Below are 16029 nucleotides of genomic sequence, written 5' to 3'. Positions count from 1 at the left end.
CCATCTGCTGAGACATTCCAGTAACAGTCCAGCTCATTGACCATAACACAGAATCCACGTTACTGTCATTCTTAGCCTGCTGCTGTTTCTAGCCAGAAGAACATGGAAACATTAGATCACTAAGGTCTTTCAACATGGCAACAAAAATGATGTCAGATATGCGGACATACGGTTTCTCGTAAAATGTCTTCATTACATTTTCTTTTTTTTTATTTTTACAAAAAATACCTTTAATAATTTGCCTCGTTACATTTCTTGTCAGTGACATTTTATTAAGAGTGTAATTCTTTCTGCTTTACAGTGACTTAAGAAACTGTATTATTGTTATTACACACTGTTACACTGACGCACACTGTTTAGGAGTGATACTTTACAGAACAGCAGGAAGACAGCATTTCATTCTTGAGTCATTATAGGACAAAGTAACATTTTAAATCCTATGGAGCAGGTTTGGATAAGCTGGACAGAGGCAGGTGTAAACTTGTTACACAGCGCTGTAATCAACTCGTGTACTTTCACTGTGGACACAACGAGTCAGTGTGAGTCCGGTGTTTTGAATCTTCTTCGGTTTTCTTTCTCTGATGCTACATGATTAAGTACATCTCAAAACTCGGGTAAATAGAAAATAATAAAAAAGGACACTGCTTAAAACTGTAATAAAACAATTACATTTGACCCTGAATTAGATAAGAAAAAGGACAAATGGATGGCTTTAATGTTAGAGGAGCTAAAACAGATGTTTCAGACAGAAGATGAACTGGGGAGCTGCACCAAAGGCCAGTAACAGATAAATAAGTATTATTTTCAACAGTATTACAGGTGTACAAAATCAATACTGGCTGGTCACTAGAAGCTTTGGCTTTAAAGTTGGACAGCAGAATCTGAAGCTACTGTAGCAGAGTCCAAGTAAAAAGTGGTGAAGCTCAAAAATAGAGTCTCGATGTGACATCGATGGAACAATCCTTCCATCCAAAGGAAGATGATTCCCGAATGAACAACTTCCACTGTTCATCACACGATGTAGGCGTAGGCGTAGTAGCACACAGCTGATAACACAGCTAAAGGCAGCAGCACCAGAATCATCTTCCACAGGCTTCCTGTGGACTTGTCTCCAGTGGGCTCCCCTGATCGTACAGAGGTGTGATTGGTGGAGCTGTAGGTGACCTGCACGGCAGCCCTGAGACACAAAGGAGAAGAGGTGGGTTAGATCCGGCTATAAACTCACGAGCTCAAACATGTGACTGCTTCATACTGCAGGATTCACTCTGTGTCAGCGTCTGGTCCCTCCACTCCATGTTGCTCAGTGCTTCGCTTCACCCTGTGTGCAGGAAACACACAGTTCAATACTTAATGTTCAAGCCAGCACTGGGTTTGTTTCACTGCACTACATTTATGATACATTTTAGGTAAAGTTACCCCAGGGTTTACCATCAACGTGTCATCACCATTATGACTGAGCTGACAAGAACAGTGGATTTTATTAACACACATAACAGATTTGCACTGGTAGTTAGCTGCATGCACTTTTTGGTTTAAGGATGGCTGGGTATTAAAATGTTATCAAGTCCAATTAAATAAAATATCCTCAAACAAAGATCAAGAACGTGATAAAGTCCCTCACGTGGAACAAATGGCAGTAAGTACCGTGGCAGCTGCATCAGCATCAGCAAGTTAAAATAATGAAATGCTGCAGTTTGAGTTTCACATGTAAACCATCTCTCTGCTTCCCTCGTCACCTCCTGGAGTTCTCCCATTTTCACATGTAAATGATTTGATTGGCTGAATAGCATGTGTGTAGTGAGTTACAAAGCACACGATTGGTTGGTGTACACACAACAAGAGATAAAGGAAAACGTTGCACAGATTAATATAACGTTAGTGTAAATACTAGAAAATCCAACCTATCATCTTACAGTGTAAATCACAACACTGTACTAAGAAATGTGACTCTGCAGAGTTCTGACTGACATCTGGGTAAACAACAACAATCTGCCCTTTCAGTTTTACTTCCATGGTAGTGTGGACCATAACACAGATGAGGTGTGATAACACCAGTGCAGTTTGGGAGAATTTCATAGAGGAAATAAAAGCACAGTGTTGTATGTGGGCGGTGCAATATAATCAGCTTTAAGACTATCCAACCGGAGCGGTGTGCTGTCAGTTAAGTAAACAACATTTAACTTCTTTTTGCAGTTAACACTGAATGGAACGATGTTTGCTAACTGGGTATTAGTTGTTTGTAAACCAGTCTGGTGGTTGTTGGCAGGTTTCAACTGGTGTTTCTAAATGGTTAGTAGAGAGAGTGGTGCATCGAGAACCACCAGTATCTCGCCAGTCAAGGTGAATGTTGTTTACCCATGAATGCCACAAACCCACACTATCATTTTTATGAGATTCATGTTCTGTTTAATCTGCTTCACTATAGTTTCATGTCCACATTTGTGCATGCACACACATGCACCATGTTTGAAATGCACGTGTCAGCGGAGCGGCTTCATCGATCCATCATTGTCTCAGAGGACGAGAGGATCTTAAATTAGAGCCTCATCCAGATGCTCTAACCCAGGGATGTCCAACTCCAGGCCTGGAGGGCCGGTGTCCTGCAGGTTTTAGATCTCACCCTGGGTCAGCACACCTGATTAGTTTATTACCAGGCCTCTGGAGAACCTCGAGACATGTTGAGGAGGTCATTTAGCCATTTCAATCAGCAGTGATGGATCAAGGACACATCTGAAACCTGCAGGACCCTGACCCTCGAGGCCTGGTGCTGGACACCGTGGCTCTAACCTCTCCTCAGCCGTGCGTTTGCTGCTGAAATAGTGTCACTAGTGTTGTTTGTGGGGACAATGAAGACAGGCCTCCATGAGATCATTAAAGAGTCACATTATAATCAAGGTAAACGTACTTTGCAGGTGATGATCTAAATAAACCCTCAACACCTCAGCCTCGCAGGTCTCGACAGAACAGGTTGCTGCTCTTTTTCTGCTAACAGGTTAATCAGGATGTCGTGTTGCACGAGTGTCTTTAATGTGCCTTGTGATGTTCTGTGTGGGTTATAGCAGTACTCACATGTTGGCAGAGCGCTTACGTGTAGCCTGTCGAAATGAAAGCAGGAGTAATTGTAAGATTATTGTCTTTTTCCAGAGTAGAGGAGTTGGCACAAAAACAAAGGGGTAGGCAGACAATCAGGACTCACTGCACTCTGGTATGTGATGTAGGTAACTTCCTCCTCTGTAAAAAAACAACACGAAACACAAATCATCAACTATTACCTCAAAGTTACACCTCCAAATCTGATCAGAGGACAGAAACAGGAGGAGCAGAGTGAGCCTGAGAGCGAGCTGCTGGGGCTGACCTCTTCATACAGACCAGTTATCATCACTGCTGCTGTTTCCATAACACTAACGGATTTAAACTTCAAATTCACAACTATGAAGGGAAGAGAGTTACAGTTCACCACCAAACACCACAGTCTCCTGACTTTACCCAATCACCGTTTGTGTGTTTAAGATTGGAGCTAAATGAGCCCGATCCTTAGTATTCTTCACTCTGACTGAAACACTGACGGCTTCTACCTCAGGCTGCTTCCTACCTTCCTCTCTGTAGTAGGTCTTATCAGAGGACGTCTTCACTGAAGCCTGCTTCATTGCCTTTTCAAGCTTCCTCTCATACAGATGCCGAGTGGAGTCTGTGTTCACACAAAAACACTTCTTCAGTATGTGAACAAAGGACAGACACTTATTTAAATAAATGCTGGAATGAATTAAAAGCAGTTTTTGGGTTCACATGACCTTTTGTAATGAATGATTTTAATGTCACGTGGATCCATTTTTATGATGCAGTGTAAGCAGTTTCCACATACTGTCCACATATACCAAGCCAGACCTGACGTAGCGGTAGCCTCGCGTTATAAACTTCCAGTGTGAAGGAAGTTTCCCGCAACATTTTCCTCATGTTTCAGATGCAGAACAGCGCTCACGTGGATAATCTGTGTGTGTGGAAAACACTTCACGGCGCAAAACTGCGATCCCTGTGTGTGTACTTACCCACGATGGGTCCGTGTTTGATGCCATACTGAGAGAGCAAGCTGCCGAGCTCCTCGTCGCTTTTCTCACTCAGAGACATCTGCAGACAGACAGATTCAGACATGCGCCACCCTGCGCTCCAGCAGGGAAACCAACAGGCTACATTTCAAAACCAAACTTTATTAGTCAACGTTTAAGACAGTCGTACATGTTGTAAAGCGTTTACTTCTTTGGGCCCCGTTAAAATGAGTTTCCCCGCAGAAACATAGTTCCGAGAACTGACCTGGCGGCTTTTTGCGTCCCTCTCGAGAGAGTAAATCACGCTGCCACAAACAAATGAAAGCGGCGCATGAACAAAGCTGACGGTAAAGTGGGCTGAATGTCACTCACCTTTGGAATAAGACGACGGCTGTGCTGCGTGAACTGAGACGAAGGAAAGTCGGGCACAGCAGTAAAGCTCACATGTGGGCGTAACTTCTCCAGAATTTGGAGACGTTAGGTTGGCACACCCGCAGAGCACCGCTGATCCTGCTAACCTGACCTAGCCTTGTTCTGTAGCACGGTTACCAGTGCTTTGCTTTTAAACGAGTAATCAGCGCTCAGAGCGGGTCCAACAGGACCTTTGTTATCGGCAATCTGTGTAACATAATAGATATCCCTCTCCCGCCGATCCATCCTTCCAGCCCGGGTCCTCTACCAGAGGCCTTGAGGGTCCTGCGCAACACCTTGGCTGTTCCTAGGACTGCGCTCTTCAGAGACTGGGAGGACTCCGATTATCACTGGGACCACCGGGAGCTTCATCCTCCACATCTTCTTGAGCCCTTCTAAGTAATTTCATGTCATAAACTTTTGTCTTCTCTCTCATAGCTTGTGTGTTTTTGTTGTTGTGAACTGGTGCTCTATTAATAAAACTGAAACAATCTTTCATTCTTTTCGTGGAAGTTTGTTCAGTGCATGACACGCATTTAGTTTCTATTTCACTCGTCTGTAAATTAATATCGGCTCCCTTACATTAAGCTGGAGGGAAATAAAGACAACAGATGCTGAAAAATGGCGACTAAATGAAGTAAAGACATTGTGTGAATACATTTTTATTAGTGCTCTGTGTAAGACTTTATAAATATAAAGCAGTACTGCAAGTCTCCTCTGCTGGAATGCATAAAAACGTGATTTTGTCTGGTACAACGGTAAAAGGATCATCATCTTTGATGTTGTACTCCAAACAACAAAAACTTTAATGTTCATTACATTTATGTCAAGTTTTCATGAAACCACGCAGAGTTGAATCACTCATCGCTCTGTGTCATCTCTCTAAGGCACTCCTTCAGGTTATCCACCCTTTCAGGTGGAGCCTTCTGTATGGTCTGCTCCAGCAGCCGCCGTACTTGATCAAGCCCTCCTACCTTAGGGGCGTTCTGGCGGAAGAGGTAGCCGCAGAGCTGATTGTCATGGCAGTCTGGAGAAAGCAGGCCACACAGAAAGCGCAGGAACATGTCAAAGTGACCCAGTGGGTGGTTAAAGGTTCGCACCAACGCACACTGGATCAGGCCTGCGATGGACTTGGTTTGTTCTTTGGATGCAAAGATCTTGGGCATGTGCAAGATCCCAGAGTCCAGGACGTTCTTCTCCTCTGTGCGAAACATTGTGAAGACATACAAAGCAGCCATGAACTCCTGCAAGAAGGAAGATAGAGCTTCTTAAAGCGTGATCTCTACAACATACAAGTTTTTCACATTTTTGTGTATGTCACAAGAAACAGTTGATTACAGTGGCTCCTCGTTTATCGCGGGAGTTACGTTCTAAGAGTAACCCGCGATAGGAGAAATCCACGAAGTAGCCAGTTTTATTTTTTTACAATTATTATAGATGTTTGAAGGCTGTAAAACCCCTCACTACACACTTTACACACTCAGACAGACACGAACATTTTCACACTTTTCTCTCTTGTTTAAACGCTTACAGTTCAAACCTTGGTAGGAAAATAAGTCCAGTATTATAGAATGAAACCAAACACACCCGCGGCTGCCTTTCAGGGCGCAAAACGTTTCGTCGACAGTGTTTGTTGGAGCAAACCTACAAACATACAGTGCAGCACTTCAGAGTCACACTGCTAGCGATCAAAGATTTATATAAATTTGACAAGCTGACCACATTCTGTACTGTACAGGAGACACGGCACGAGATTGATTAACAGTGGCCTGCAGCCAATCAGGACGCAGAACACAATGCGCTGTAAAAAATAAAAAATGCAAAATTGCACAAAAAAAATCAGTGAAACAGCGGGGCTGTGAAAGCTGAACCAAACACTGTTTCTGTGGTGGGTGGGTTGATCCCTGGCTGCTCCAGGCTGCATCCCAAATGCCTCGGGAAAGATGCTAACCCCCAAGTTCAGATCTAATGCTCTGCTAACCACTCCCTGCAAATATGATATAAATTAAACAGAAACAAACAGAAAATAAAAAATCTACACAAGGATGCTAGGGTAGCTGAAACAGAGGGAGAGATGGGAAAGTCTGCAGCTTCAACAGATCCCTACATGTGAAGTGTATGTTTGATATACTAGAAGGCGTGTTAGTGTGTAAGATGCAATGCAGCTTGAGTTGTGCTAGCTTCACTACCTTTATGGAGTCAAAGGCTACGTTCACACTGCAGGTCTTAATGCTCAATTTTTTTTGATCAAATCTGATTTTTTTTTCTGTCTGGTTGTTCACATTACAAATAAAATGTGACAGCAAACATGCTCTACTGTGAACAGTTCACGGCCCTCAAAGCAGCCCGCATGTGCAAAAGAAGACGTCACACACAATATGTCTGTGAAGGTTCTCAGTCATCCAGGTCATCGTAGTCTAAGGAGCTTGGAAAGAAAAGCGTCTGGACTTCTTTGAGTTGCTTGAAGACGTTTCACCTCTCATCCGACAAGCTTCTTCAGTTCTAAGGGTCAATGGTGGGGAGTCCCAGAGAGTCCCACACCAGCGAGGGAGGATAAGAAAGACAGACGCAACAGGCCTGTCTTTAAATCTGGGACTCCCCACCATTGACCCTTAGAACTGAAGAAGCTTCTCGGATGAGAGGTGAAACGTCTTCAAGCAACTCAAAGAAGTCCAGACGCTTTTCTTTCCAAGTTCCTTAGACGTCACACACAACGTGCTCCGTTTATGGAAGTAAAAATGGCGGCTACAGAGCAAGTAGGTGTTGTTGCAGCAGTCTATCAATTTCTGCACAGTCGTAACTGACATAATTTTGACGAATTAATTAGAGAAAGAAGGACACTGAGAAAACAGAGAGGGCTTGTGCTTTAACAATGGCCGCCATGCTTTCTCGTTTGTCTTCTCCGGCGCTGATAATTGGCGTCTGTCTTGTGTCAGTGACGTAAAAGACGGATTTAATGCAACATGACCATTCAAACAACAGTCGCTTTCTAAAACATCAGATATGTATTGGATTCAGTACCACATACGAAAGTGACCCAGATCGGATTTGTGCCGTTCACACTGTCATACCATGATGGGATATGGGTCGCATAGGGTCAGAAAAGTCAGATTTGATGCGCTTTCGCCTGCAGTGTGAACGTAACCTTAGACAGTAAAGTTTATGGGAAGGTTGATGTCCGAGCAACAGGAACCTGTGAAGAGAGCTTATGTCAGGTCTGTTTGAAAAGAATAAGCACGAACATGTTTACCTGGAAGGTGAAGTGGATAAAGGAGTACACTGTCCTCCCATTGGCAGCTGGGGCGGGGAGCGCAGTGCACATGCCGCAAAACACGGCCACCTCGTTCAAATTCAGGCTGTACTCCTTCAGATCGTCTTCATAGAACACGCTGGTATCCTTCTCCAGCATTTTCAAGGCCATCCTTCCCAACTGTACCACCAGGTTTTTATCTTCAGTGGACCATTTCTGAGTGCAAAGAACACAAGAAGATAAAAACAAAGCTCTGACACCGAACATAAGCTTTGCAGTTCCAGGGCAAATGCCTGTTCATCGGTCTTAATGGAAATAAACTGGGATTTGACTGTGTTTGATTTATTGCTCCTTTAAAGCTGGGCCACATCTGGACTTTTCTGTTTCAACAGCTCTTCTTTTCACAGCAGCTGCGATGTCATCCACTCTGCTGCTTTGGGACTGCAGCGTACACCCGACAGTCATACATTAACACTCAGTTACCGACAGTATAGACAGTATATGACCCATCAAAGTCATACTAAGGCTGTAACTTGGCCAGTTTAAAAACAAAGACAGTATATAAAAGATGGATGCATCCTCTGTGACATCACTTCAGAAACTCGTGTAATACACACTGTGGACAAAGCCGCTCTTTCTCTCCTAAAGCTAGCAAACTAGAGCAGCAGTAGTTTGCAGCAGGACTGGAAGCTGTTTGGAAATGAAACACAGACACGTTACCAGCTCATTTTCCCTCCTGTCATAGTAAAACTGCAGCCTGCGATTCATCTGGACCATCAAAATGTTGACGTAGAACGGCGTCAGTCTGGGAGGATCCTTCCCGTAGCCCCGGTAACGGTAGCAACGCTCGAACACCGTGGCCACCATCCAGCACACAAACGGGTGTCGAGCGGCCATGACAAGTGTGGGGAGGCGCTTAAAATGAGACAAGATCTTTGCTCCCAGATCCGTATCGCTCTGCCAGCGATTCTTCAGGTAGGACTCTTTCATGTCATCGCTGCGGACAAAGGGGGCAAACGGATTAACTCACAGCACTGAAACTAAATCACGTGCACACAGACGTCAGAAAGAATCAGCCGCCATACTTGAAGCCCTGGATTTCTGTGACCGCATCGATGAACTTGGAAGGTATCTGTGAGACAGCCCCCCGTCTGCCCAGGATCCAGAGGCGGGCGCCGCGGAGCACAGTGCCTCTGATGATGTTTACTACCAGGACGTCAGGATGTGCCGGAGTGTCGTTGTCATGTATGACTGGAGCATTCTGGAGACAGAAAAAGGAAACAGACAGAAATGCGTCCGATTGAGTCAGCCACTTATCTTAGCAGCCAGGTTTATTCCTGCTGGCTAAACCTGCTCAGTTACAAACAAGATCGTCACAAGTACTTTACTCCATCTTCATTTAACCTCCTAGGACCTGACCTCCACATGTGTGGACATCACATTTCCTTTAGAAATGTGTGGTTTCTTGCACATTGAATTTTGGTTTGTCCAGACCACAACACTGAATGTTGGGCCTGATATCCACTTACAGGGACGTTATGCTGCCACTGTTCTATCCAAATGTAAAACGAATGTCCTCGTGTGTGGATCTGATTTTTCTCAGAAACAAAAATCAGGTAAGAAAGAAAAAAAAAAAAAAAAATCACAAAATTCTTAGTTTTTACATTCATCAGGTCCCAGTGACAGAGCTCAGGTCAGTAGGTTAATATAGCTGTGTCATGTCAGGATATCATTGCAAAAACAACGCCATGTGCTCCTAGCACACACAATGCCACTGCTCAAGCATCGTCCTCTGTGGGGAACATGATGCTGTTTTAGAAGCAGAACAGCTCTGCTGTGAATGATGCCGGTGACGTTGTGGGAACGAGATGAAGATGTGTTACACTGACACTACATATCAAAGATGGTTTGATGAGTGTGCAGCTTGTTGTGTGGTTGGAAGGAGGTGCTGCTGCTGTTCTGTTTAGTTAGTCTGAGAACAGGAAGTTAGTCTCACAGAATAAAAAGGGTTTTCACTCAAATCTTTAAATATCCAAGTGTGTTTGTTTCCTTTATGTGACTTGAGCCAATGATGTTAATAAGTCAGACATCAAAGTATGTGAATGGATGGGTTTACCTCCCAGTCCAAAGAACTCTGGTAACGATCAAATGAGTCCATTATGATGAGAAATTTACATTCGTCCTCCTCCAGGAAAGGCTTTACGTCTTTGCAGTCAGAATAAAAATATTCAATGATTTCCATGATGGACATCGTCTGAGAAGGAGGGAGGTGTTTGTTTCGCAGGACCCACAAAGATCTGAATGAAAGTTTGATGACAAACTGGATATCCTGGATAGAAAGAACAACAGAAAAGCTTTTGGTTATGAGCGAAACACAGGAACAGTAGCACAGCTCGTCTCTGCTGCAGCTGGAAAACCAAATACTGGCGAATCAAACCAACTACGCTGTGTGCTACTGCAGTGCTCAGGCTTCACACAGTATATAAGATGATAAAAAGGGAAATGTAGACAAAATATTGTGTAATTCCAAATATCAAACACATCTAGAACTCACACTGGCTTTCATTTATGGAACGAGCTAATTACAGCCCCTAACCCAGCATTCAGGAGGATGAATGGATGGATGACATATACAAAAAGTTCATTCCCCTTACAGCTGTTATCAGAGTGAAACAGACCGAGTGAAGCTGCTGGGATTTCTGTGTTCTTTCAAAGTAACTGCTAACGCTCTTCATGTATCAAGTGCACGAGACTGGAAAATAGTTCAAACAGTGAGCTCCTGCTGGAGTGACGGTATAACCACGTGTTTATCCACAGCAGGGTCCAACCCGAATGCTTTTTCTTGTCAGGACTGGCCTGAGGCGCTCATTGGGTCAGGATACGCAGAATGTAAAGCATAAAGGCTCAGAGAACTCAGACCTCCCCACTCAGGACCAGCCCAGAACACACCCTGCTGTGGCTTTACTGAAGCTGTGATTTGTAAACATCTCACCTTATTGGCCCGTTGTTCGGCCCAATCCAGGCAGAATTTTCCCACACACACACTCATGCCAACTCCTGGAAGCCCTGTGGTCACCAGCGTCCTCACCGGAGTGCCGTCATCTTTCTTTAGTCGGATCAAATTGTTCAGTCCAACAAAGGTGTCAGGGCTGGGGACCGGGACAGGGGACGCAGGTGGTCGTAAATCATGGGTGGGATAAATTCCTCCACAACCAGAGGTGGAAATCTCCGGCTCCACAAAGACCTTGTCTAGAAAGTTCTGCTTCCCAGCTTGAATGACTCCCTCCCGGATGACTTGATGGTCTCTGAATAAAGCCTGCTGCAAGCGGAAACGCATCAACGCTGTGTCGGAAAAGATATGGAGCAAAGTGAGAAAATGACATGTAGGAAAGAAAGAAACATTCAGTCCTTCAGGTACGTGTTGTCTAAATTCTGAGAGCTAAAATGAGATCATTCATCATCATTCAACAACACATCGCCTACAGGGGAAGTAAGAGGTTAAATCCAGGACGTCACACAATCTATTTACAAGTCAAGAAGCTTGCAGACAGAGCAGGGGTGTCCCACCCCAGGCCTCGAGGGCCGGCGTCCTGCAGGTTTTAGATCTGACCCTGGGTCAGCACACCTGAATCACATGATTAGTTCATTCCCAGGCCTCTGGAGAACTTCAAGACATGTTGAGGAGGTCATTTAGCCTTTAAATCAGCTGTGTTGGATCAAGGACACATCTAAAACCTGCAGGACACCGGCCCTCGAGGCCTGGGGTTGGACACCCCTGAGACAGAGGTCAGAGAATAGATGTTCGAGTGTCGGCAGACAGCAGGAGCATCAGAGTTGCACATCGAGCTACAGCAACTTTCTTATTTGTGATGATTGGAGCAGCAGATGCTTTGTAATGGCATGAAAATATAAAATGTCGTTTCATTTTACACATGAGTAACCCTGCTAGTATATGAATTGTTGAGCCATGGCCAAAAACAATTATATTGTCACTCTGACTTAAACAGTCTCATCTCTGACACAGCGACCACAGCGATTCTGAAGTAATCCCATTGAGGCTTCCCAGAGCTGTTCCCGCAGATATTGGATGTCATTTGCCGTGAGGCATAAAAGCACTTTGACCCTTCTTGAAACAGAGACATGAACATACTCTGCTGATGGTGCTGAAACCTCCTGAAAGCCCACGCACTGTCCGCTCACCTCTCTTACACATGTTTGACAGCTCCTCTGCTTCTGGCTTCTTGTTGATATGTTCCAGATTTGTTATTGTGCGAGTCAGAGCTCGATCTTGTCCTGCAGAGCACAGTTTGCATCCAAAATAAAAGCAATAAGAATGTGTGACACAAGTGTCCATCACAGCAACGACTGTTTCAGCTGTGAAATAAACTTTTACACCAAAATCCCCCCACAGCTGTAAAAGACTGGTTGGCAGCTGTTGCTCCTAAGTGTGGCCCAGCCAGTGATTAGGCTCCGGGAAACACCTTTCCACACGCAGGTTTGGATTTTTCCCCATAAACTCCTTCATTTAGAAACTGCTGCTTTAGTTTACTTGTGTTGTCTGTTTGACATTTCAACTTGTTTGATGAGTTGAAACATTTAAGTGTGACAAACACACCAAATAATAGGAACTCAGGAAGAAGGCAAAGACTTTTCACATCACTGTAGGTGCCACAGCTGTGCTTCCTTACCGAGGACCTCCAACAGCCGGTCTACAAAGTCCAGTATGTCTCCATCGTACATCTGGTTCAGCTTCAGGTCAGCCTCCCACTGATAAAACCACGACTTGAATTTCATCATTTCTTCCCAGGACAGCTTGGTCAGGGTGCTCTGAATATTCTACAAATAAAGAGCACCTTATGAAAACACAACTTAAGACGATGTCTTGTCTTGCTGAATGCTCACGTACTCAAACCCATGGACATGATTTATCAATAAAACTTGTAACAAAACGGCAAAGTTGCTCTGAAATTTGTCCCTCGACTGCCAAATGGACTATCGGGATTTGTTCCACCCTGAATGTTTCATGTGTGCGCCCACTGCAGGAGCCTGCTCTGCAGGACTTCACTCTCAGGCGTGTTTTGGGCAGAAAGATGAAGTAACAGCAGAACAAGTGGAAAAGTCTCAAATGGACTGATTGGGTGTTTCAGGGTTTTCTGGCCCCGCAGACCTCTGACTAATCCAGAGAAGCTTCATCTGTAGCTTTCTCTGACTCTGTGTCAGCCCCAGTGTGTATGGGACAGCTGTCACACACACCTGCAGCTGTGACCAATCACAGCCAAGATGTAAAACGTCTTTATAACCTGAGGAAACATGACGGCTGCTGTTTGTCATTGTGGCACTGATCTTCATCACACTGAAAATGCAGACAGACGTCTGAAGGAAAAGCCTCCTGACAGCAACAAGTTCCAAACACTTTGGACAGAAAATGGTGATTACACTGTGTTATTCAATGAAAACGTCTTTAGCGTGGACACCAAGCGATAGCTTCAGTAAAGACAGACAGGCTTTGTACCAACCCTAAAGACATGAGGCAGATCCTGTTCTGGGTGCAGCCTGCCGGGCTGGCTGTTCTCGTCAGGCATTGGATCATCTGGTTCAATGGGCTCAGGCGGTTCTGGAGAATTAGTTATTAAATACTCATCTTCTTCCTCATCATCTTCATAAAAGTCCAGATCAACAGAGCTGGGAGACAACCAGAAGCACAGGGTAGAGTCAGAGACTGCTGCAAACACGGTTACACAGCACGCATCCTGCCTGACCCAACACTGGTGAACAAAGTGTGGTGGATTTCTATAAATATCACTCTTTGGCTCTTCTAATAATAACGTTTGTCAACAACATTTGTTTTTTTTAAGTTTAATGTGTTTGAAAAACAGAAGACAAACCAGCCCGGGTCCATCGTCATGTTAAACTGAAACAGTGTGTGTGTGTGTGCGTGCATACGTGCGTGTGTGTGTGCGTGTGTGTGCGCGCGCGCGTGCCACCTGGTATCAATGACCACAGCTCCGGGCGCTCTGGTCTGCTGCGTGGTCATGGTGTACAGGGTTTCTGGAGAGTCGGAGCGATCCTTGATCTGTATCCTGGTCAGTATGAAGAACAACAAGCTGTAACAGGCTGCAGCAGCTCATATCATCCACACCTGCCATCCTCTGTAACTCTAACAGGATATTCAAATGTACCAGATGAGCTGCTGTAAAATGACTGCCCTGCTTTCAAAAGCAGAAAAAGAATTATTGTCACTTCTGTGTTGCTGAGCATTGAAGAACAAATCCAGAATGGCTTGTGGCAGCGCCCCCTGCATAGAAACAGCGCAGGTCCAATCCACGACATTTTTTAAGAACTCTGTACTTCGTTAGCCTGTATTTAAACATGACAGTGAAGTTGAAGCCTAATCCTAACAGCAGGATCAGCTGTGTTTAGCTGCACTGTCTTGTGCATCGTGCTGACTGTGCAAACTTTCTTGCAGCTCAGACAGTGGACAGGCTTCATTTTTAATACGGGCAATTAACTGGAACTAAGGGTGGCAGGCTAACTGTCCCAAAAACACACAGCAAAGAGCAGAAGTCTACAGACTGAAACTTCAAATCAGATAAAACACTCAGGACCAAGTACCCTGTCCCTGTGGGAGCTCTCGGTTCAGGTAGTTTTGCTACCACGTCTGCAGCTTCCTGCTTCTCCTCCACGTTGTCCTCCATGTCGTCACTCTCGCTCTTCATTGAACCGTAGCTGGACGGTGGCCTTTTCCACTTCTCCTTCTCCTCGTCCTCCTCATCCTCTCTCTGGAAAATGCTGGGTGAAGGAAAAGAAAGTTTTAGTGTGCACCTGACTGTTTCTTAAACATCATTCTTCTCACATATATTCACTCATATTAAGTTTTGGTTGTCTGGCTGTGACAGAGAGGTGTAAAGGTAAACATTTTTTTCTGAATTGCCACGTTGCTTTCTGAAAGACGCGCCTGCACTTACTCGTTATTGTTTCGTTACTACATTATTGGCTCCCTCGTCAGCCACTTTATGTTTTCCTCCTCTGTGTTTCAGATTTCTGTGACCGAAGCTAAACTCGCTCCATCACATCCCAACTGGCTCCAACTTAAACCAATGAATTCCTGATGGTGCTAAAGGCTGTAATACTAAAGCCAACAGGATGGTAAAGAACAGCAGACAGTATGAGAGCAGAGGGATGTTCAGAGTAGCTTTAACAGCTTTTTCAAATTCTAAATGTATGTGTAGCTTATGGCATTGAAACATGAAACATGATGTGCACAGCATACAGTTGTGTTCCTTTGCAAAGGACGGCCCAGTGCATCCAGGTGCAACAAAGGGAGCAGTGAACATGTTTCTGGAGCACTCACAGCTCTCCTGGATGACTGGATCCATGACACAGTGACACATGCAGGAAAAAGAAGTCTGACTGGAAATTCATAGACTAGTTTTCAGCAAAGATGGCGGTTGGCCCACAACTGCCTCCCTGAAGTTAACAGCAGAAACGTGAAACATCAGCCAGTCACAGTGACGTGACGTCTACTTCACTTTCCTCGCTCGCTGTAAACGCGGATTTCACTCGCTTTCTTGAACTCTTGCCCCCTGTGTCCACACAGCTGGGCTCTTTCTTTTCACTTGTCTCTGCTGTGACAGGGAAAAGGTCACGCAGGAAGAGGCGTGACGGGGGGGCTCGCTGCATACCTGATAGTAATAAATGCGTGTTAACACTTGAGTCAGAGCTGAGTGTTCTGTAGCGCACAAGGAGAGTAAACTACGAGGTCCCGTCGGAAACACTGCTTCTCTCCTGAAGTCGCACACAAGCTGGGAAGATAATGACAACACCCACCTTTCGACCTCCGTGTCCGGGTCCATGTTTGTGGTTGGAGCAGACTGGGACGGCACGGAGCTTAGGCGGCTAAATGTTGCAGCACACAGTTACTTTAACACGAAAACAAGCCGACCGGCCTGCCGCGCTGATTAAGCTAAACTATACCACTTCCAACTTTCGTTTTCGACTCGTTTCCTTCCGCGAGCAAAGTGCAACGCAAACCCTAAGACTTCCGGGACAGCTTTTCGAAATAAAACCATGATCGTCGTTAGATACGAGTATATTTTAGAAAGCTACGTGTGTATGAAAACAGACACCACGGGCAGTGCTCGGGGCTGCAACACCACTGCTGTAGACCGCAGAGCTGCGCATGATCTTAATCACGGTCATAGAGCAGCTCAGATGTTAGTTTGAGACATATTCGGGCTTCATAAGTTAGTCCATCCATTTTTATTGTATTAATTATTAGTAGGATTTTTGAATAAGGTTAAAATAATCCCAAATAGTAGAAAAATC

The 16029-nt window shown here is 44.8% G+C and overlaps 2 protein-coding genes across 5 annotated transcripts; both read right to left on the bottom strand.

Moving 5' to 3' along the window:
• Positions 1–251: 251 nt before the first annotated feature.
• emd (emerin) lies at positions 252–4794 on the bottom strand. 4 transcript variants are annotated; one of them, XM_076878088.1, is made up of 7 exons: positions 4416–4794; positions 4047–4157; positions 3593–3688; positions 3197–3231; positions 3070–3095; positions 1265–1318; positions 252–1177 (listed from the first exon to the last, which is right to left on the bottom strand). In XM_076878088.1, the coding sequence occupies exons 2-7, from the start codon at positions 4147–4149 to the stop codon at positions 1012–1014; spliced, it is 480 nt and encodes a 159-aa protein (XP_076734203.1). In that variant the 5' UTR covers positions 4150–4157; positions 4416–4794; the 3' UTR covers positions 252–1011. The 4 variants fall into 4 exon arrangements, with proteins under 4 accessions (XP_076734203.1, XP_076734205.1, XP_076734206.1 ...); XM_076878090.1 differs by having other exon boundaries at positions 4047–4125; positions 4416–4793; XM_076878091.1 differs by lacking the exon at positions 4416–4794 and adding an exon at positions 4309–4409 and having other exon boundaries at positions 4047–4125.
• A 306-nt stretch (positions 4795–5100) lies between these two features.
• nlrc3l (NLR family, CARD domain containing 3-like) lies at positions 5101–15847 on the bottom strand. Its single transcript, XM_004545954.6, has 12 exons — positions 15532–15847; positions 14317–14493; positions 13689–13784; positions 13221–13386; positions 12393–12540; positions 11905–11997; positions 10697–11046; positions 9821–10033; positions 8790–8965; positions 8425–8701; positions 7705–7920; positions 5101–5698 (listed from the first exon to the last, which is right to left on the bottom strand). Exons 1-12 carry the CDS (start codon positions 15555–15557, stop codon positions 5312–5314), a joined length of 2325 nt encoding a protein of 774 aa, XP_004546011.3. The 5' UTR covers positions 15558–15847; the 3' UTR covers positions 5101–5311.
• Positions 15848–16029: the final 182 nt, after the last annotated feature.

Source organism: Maylandia zebra, linkage group LG20, assembly GCF_041146795.1.
Source record: "Maylandia zebra isolate NMK-2024a linkage group LG20, Mzebra_GT3a, whole genome shotgun sequence".
Classification (NCBI taxonomy): domain Eukaryota; kingdom Metazoa; phylum Chordata; class Actinopteri; order Cichliformes; family Cichlidae; genus Maylandia; species Maylandia zebra.
The sequence above is the reverse complement of the archived record's forward strand: the minus strand, read 5'-3'. Positions and strand labels throughout refer to the sequence as shown.

Excerpts from the sequence above, each read along its gene's own strand:
- emd (XM_076878088.1), bottom strand. The coding sequence starts at position 4,149 with ATGTCTGAATCTGTCTGTCTGCAGATGTCTCTGAGTGAGAAAAGCGAC. Across the intron at positions 3,096-3,196 it reads ACATCACATACCAGAGTGCA|GCTACACGTAAGCGCTCTGC; the intron begins GTGAGTCCTGAT and ends TCATTTCGACAG. Across the intron at positions 1,319-3,069 it reads CGTAAGCGCTCTGCCAACAT|GGTGAAGCGAAGCACTGAGC; the intron begins GTGAGTACTGCT and ends TCCTGCACACAG.
- nlrc3l (XM_004545954.6), bottom strand. The coding sequence starts at position 15,557 with ATGGACCCGGACACGGAGGTCGAAAG. Across the intron at positions 13,387-13,688 it reads GCTGTGGTCATTGATACCAG|CTCTGTTGATCTGGACTTTT; the intron begins GTGGCACGCGCG and ends GTTGTCTCCCAG. Across the intron at positions 8,702-8,789 it reads ACAGAAATCCAGGGCTTCAA|CGATGACATGAAAGAGTCCT; the intron begins GTATGGCGGCTG and ends CTTTGTCCGCAG.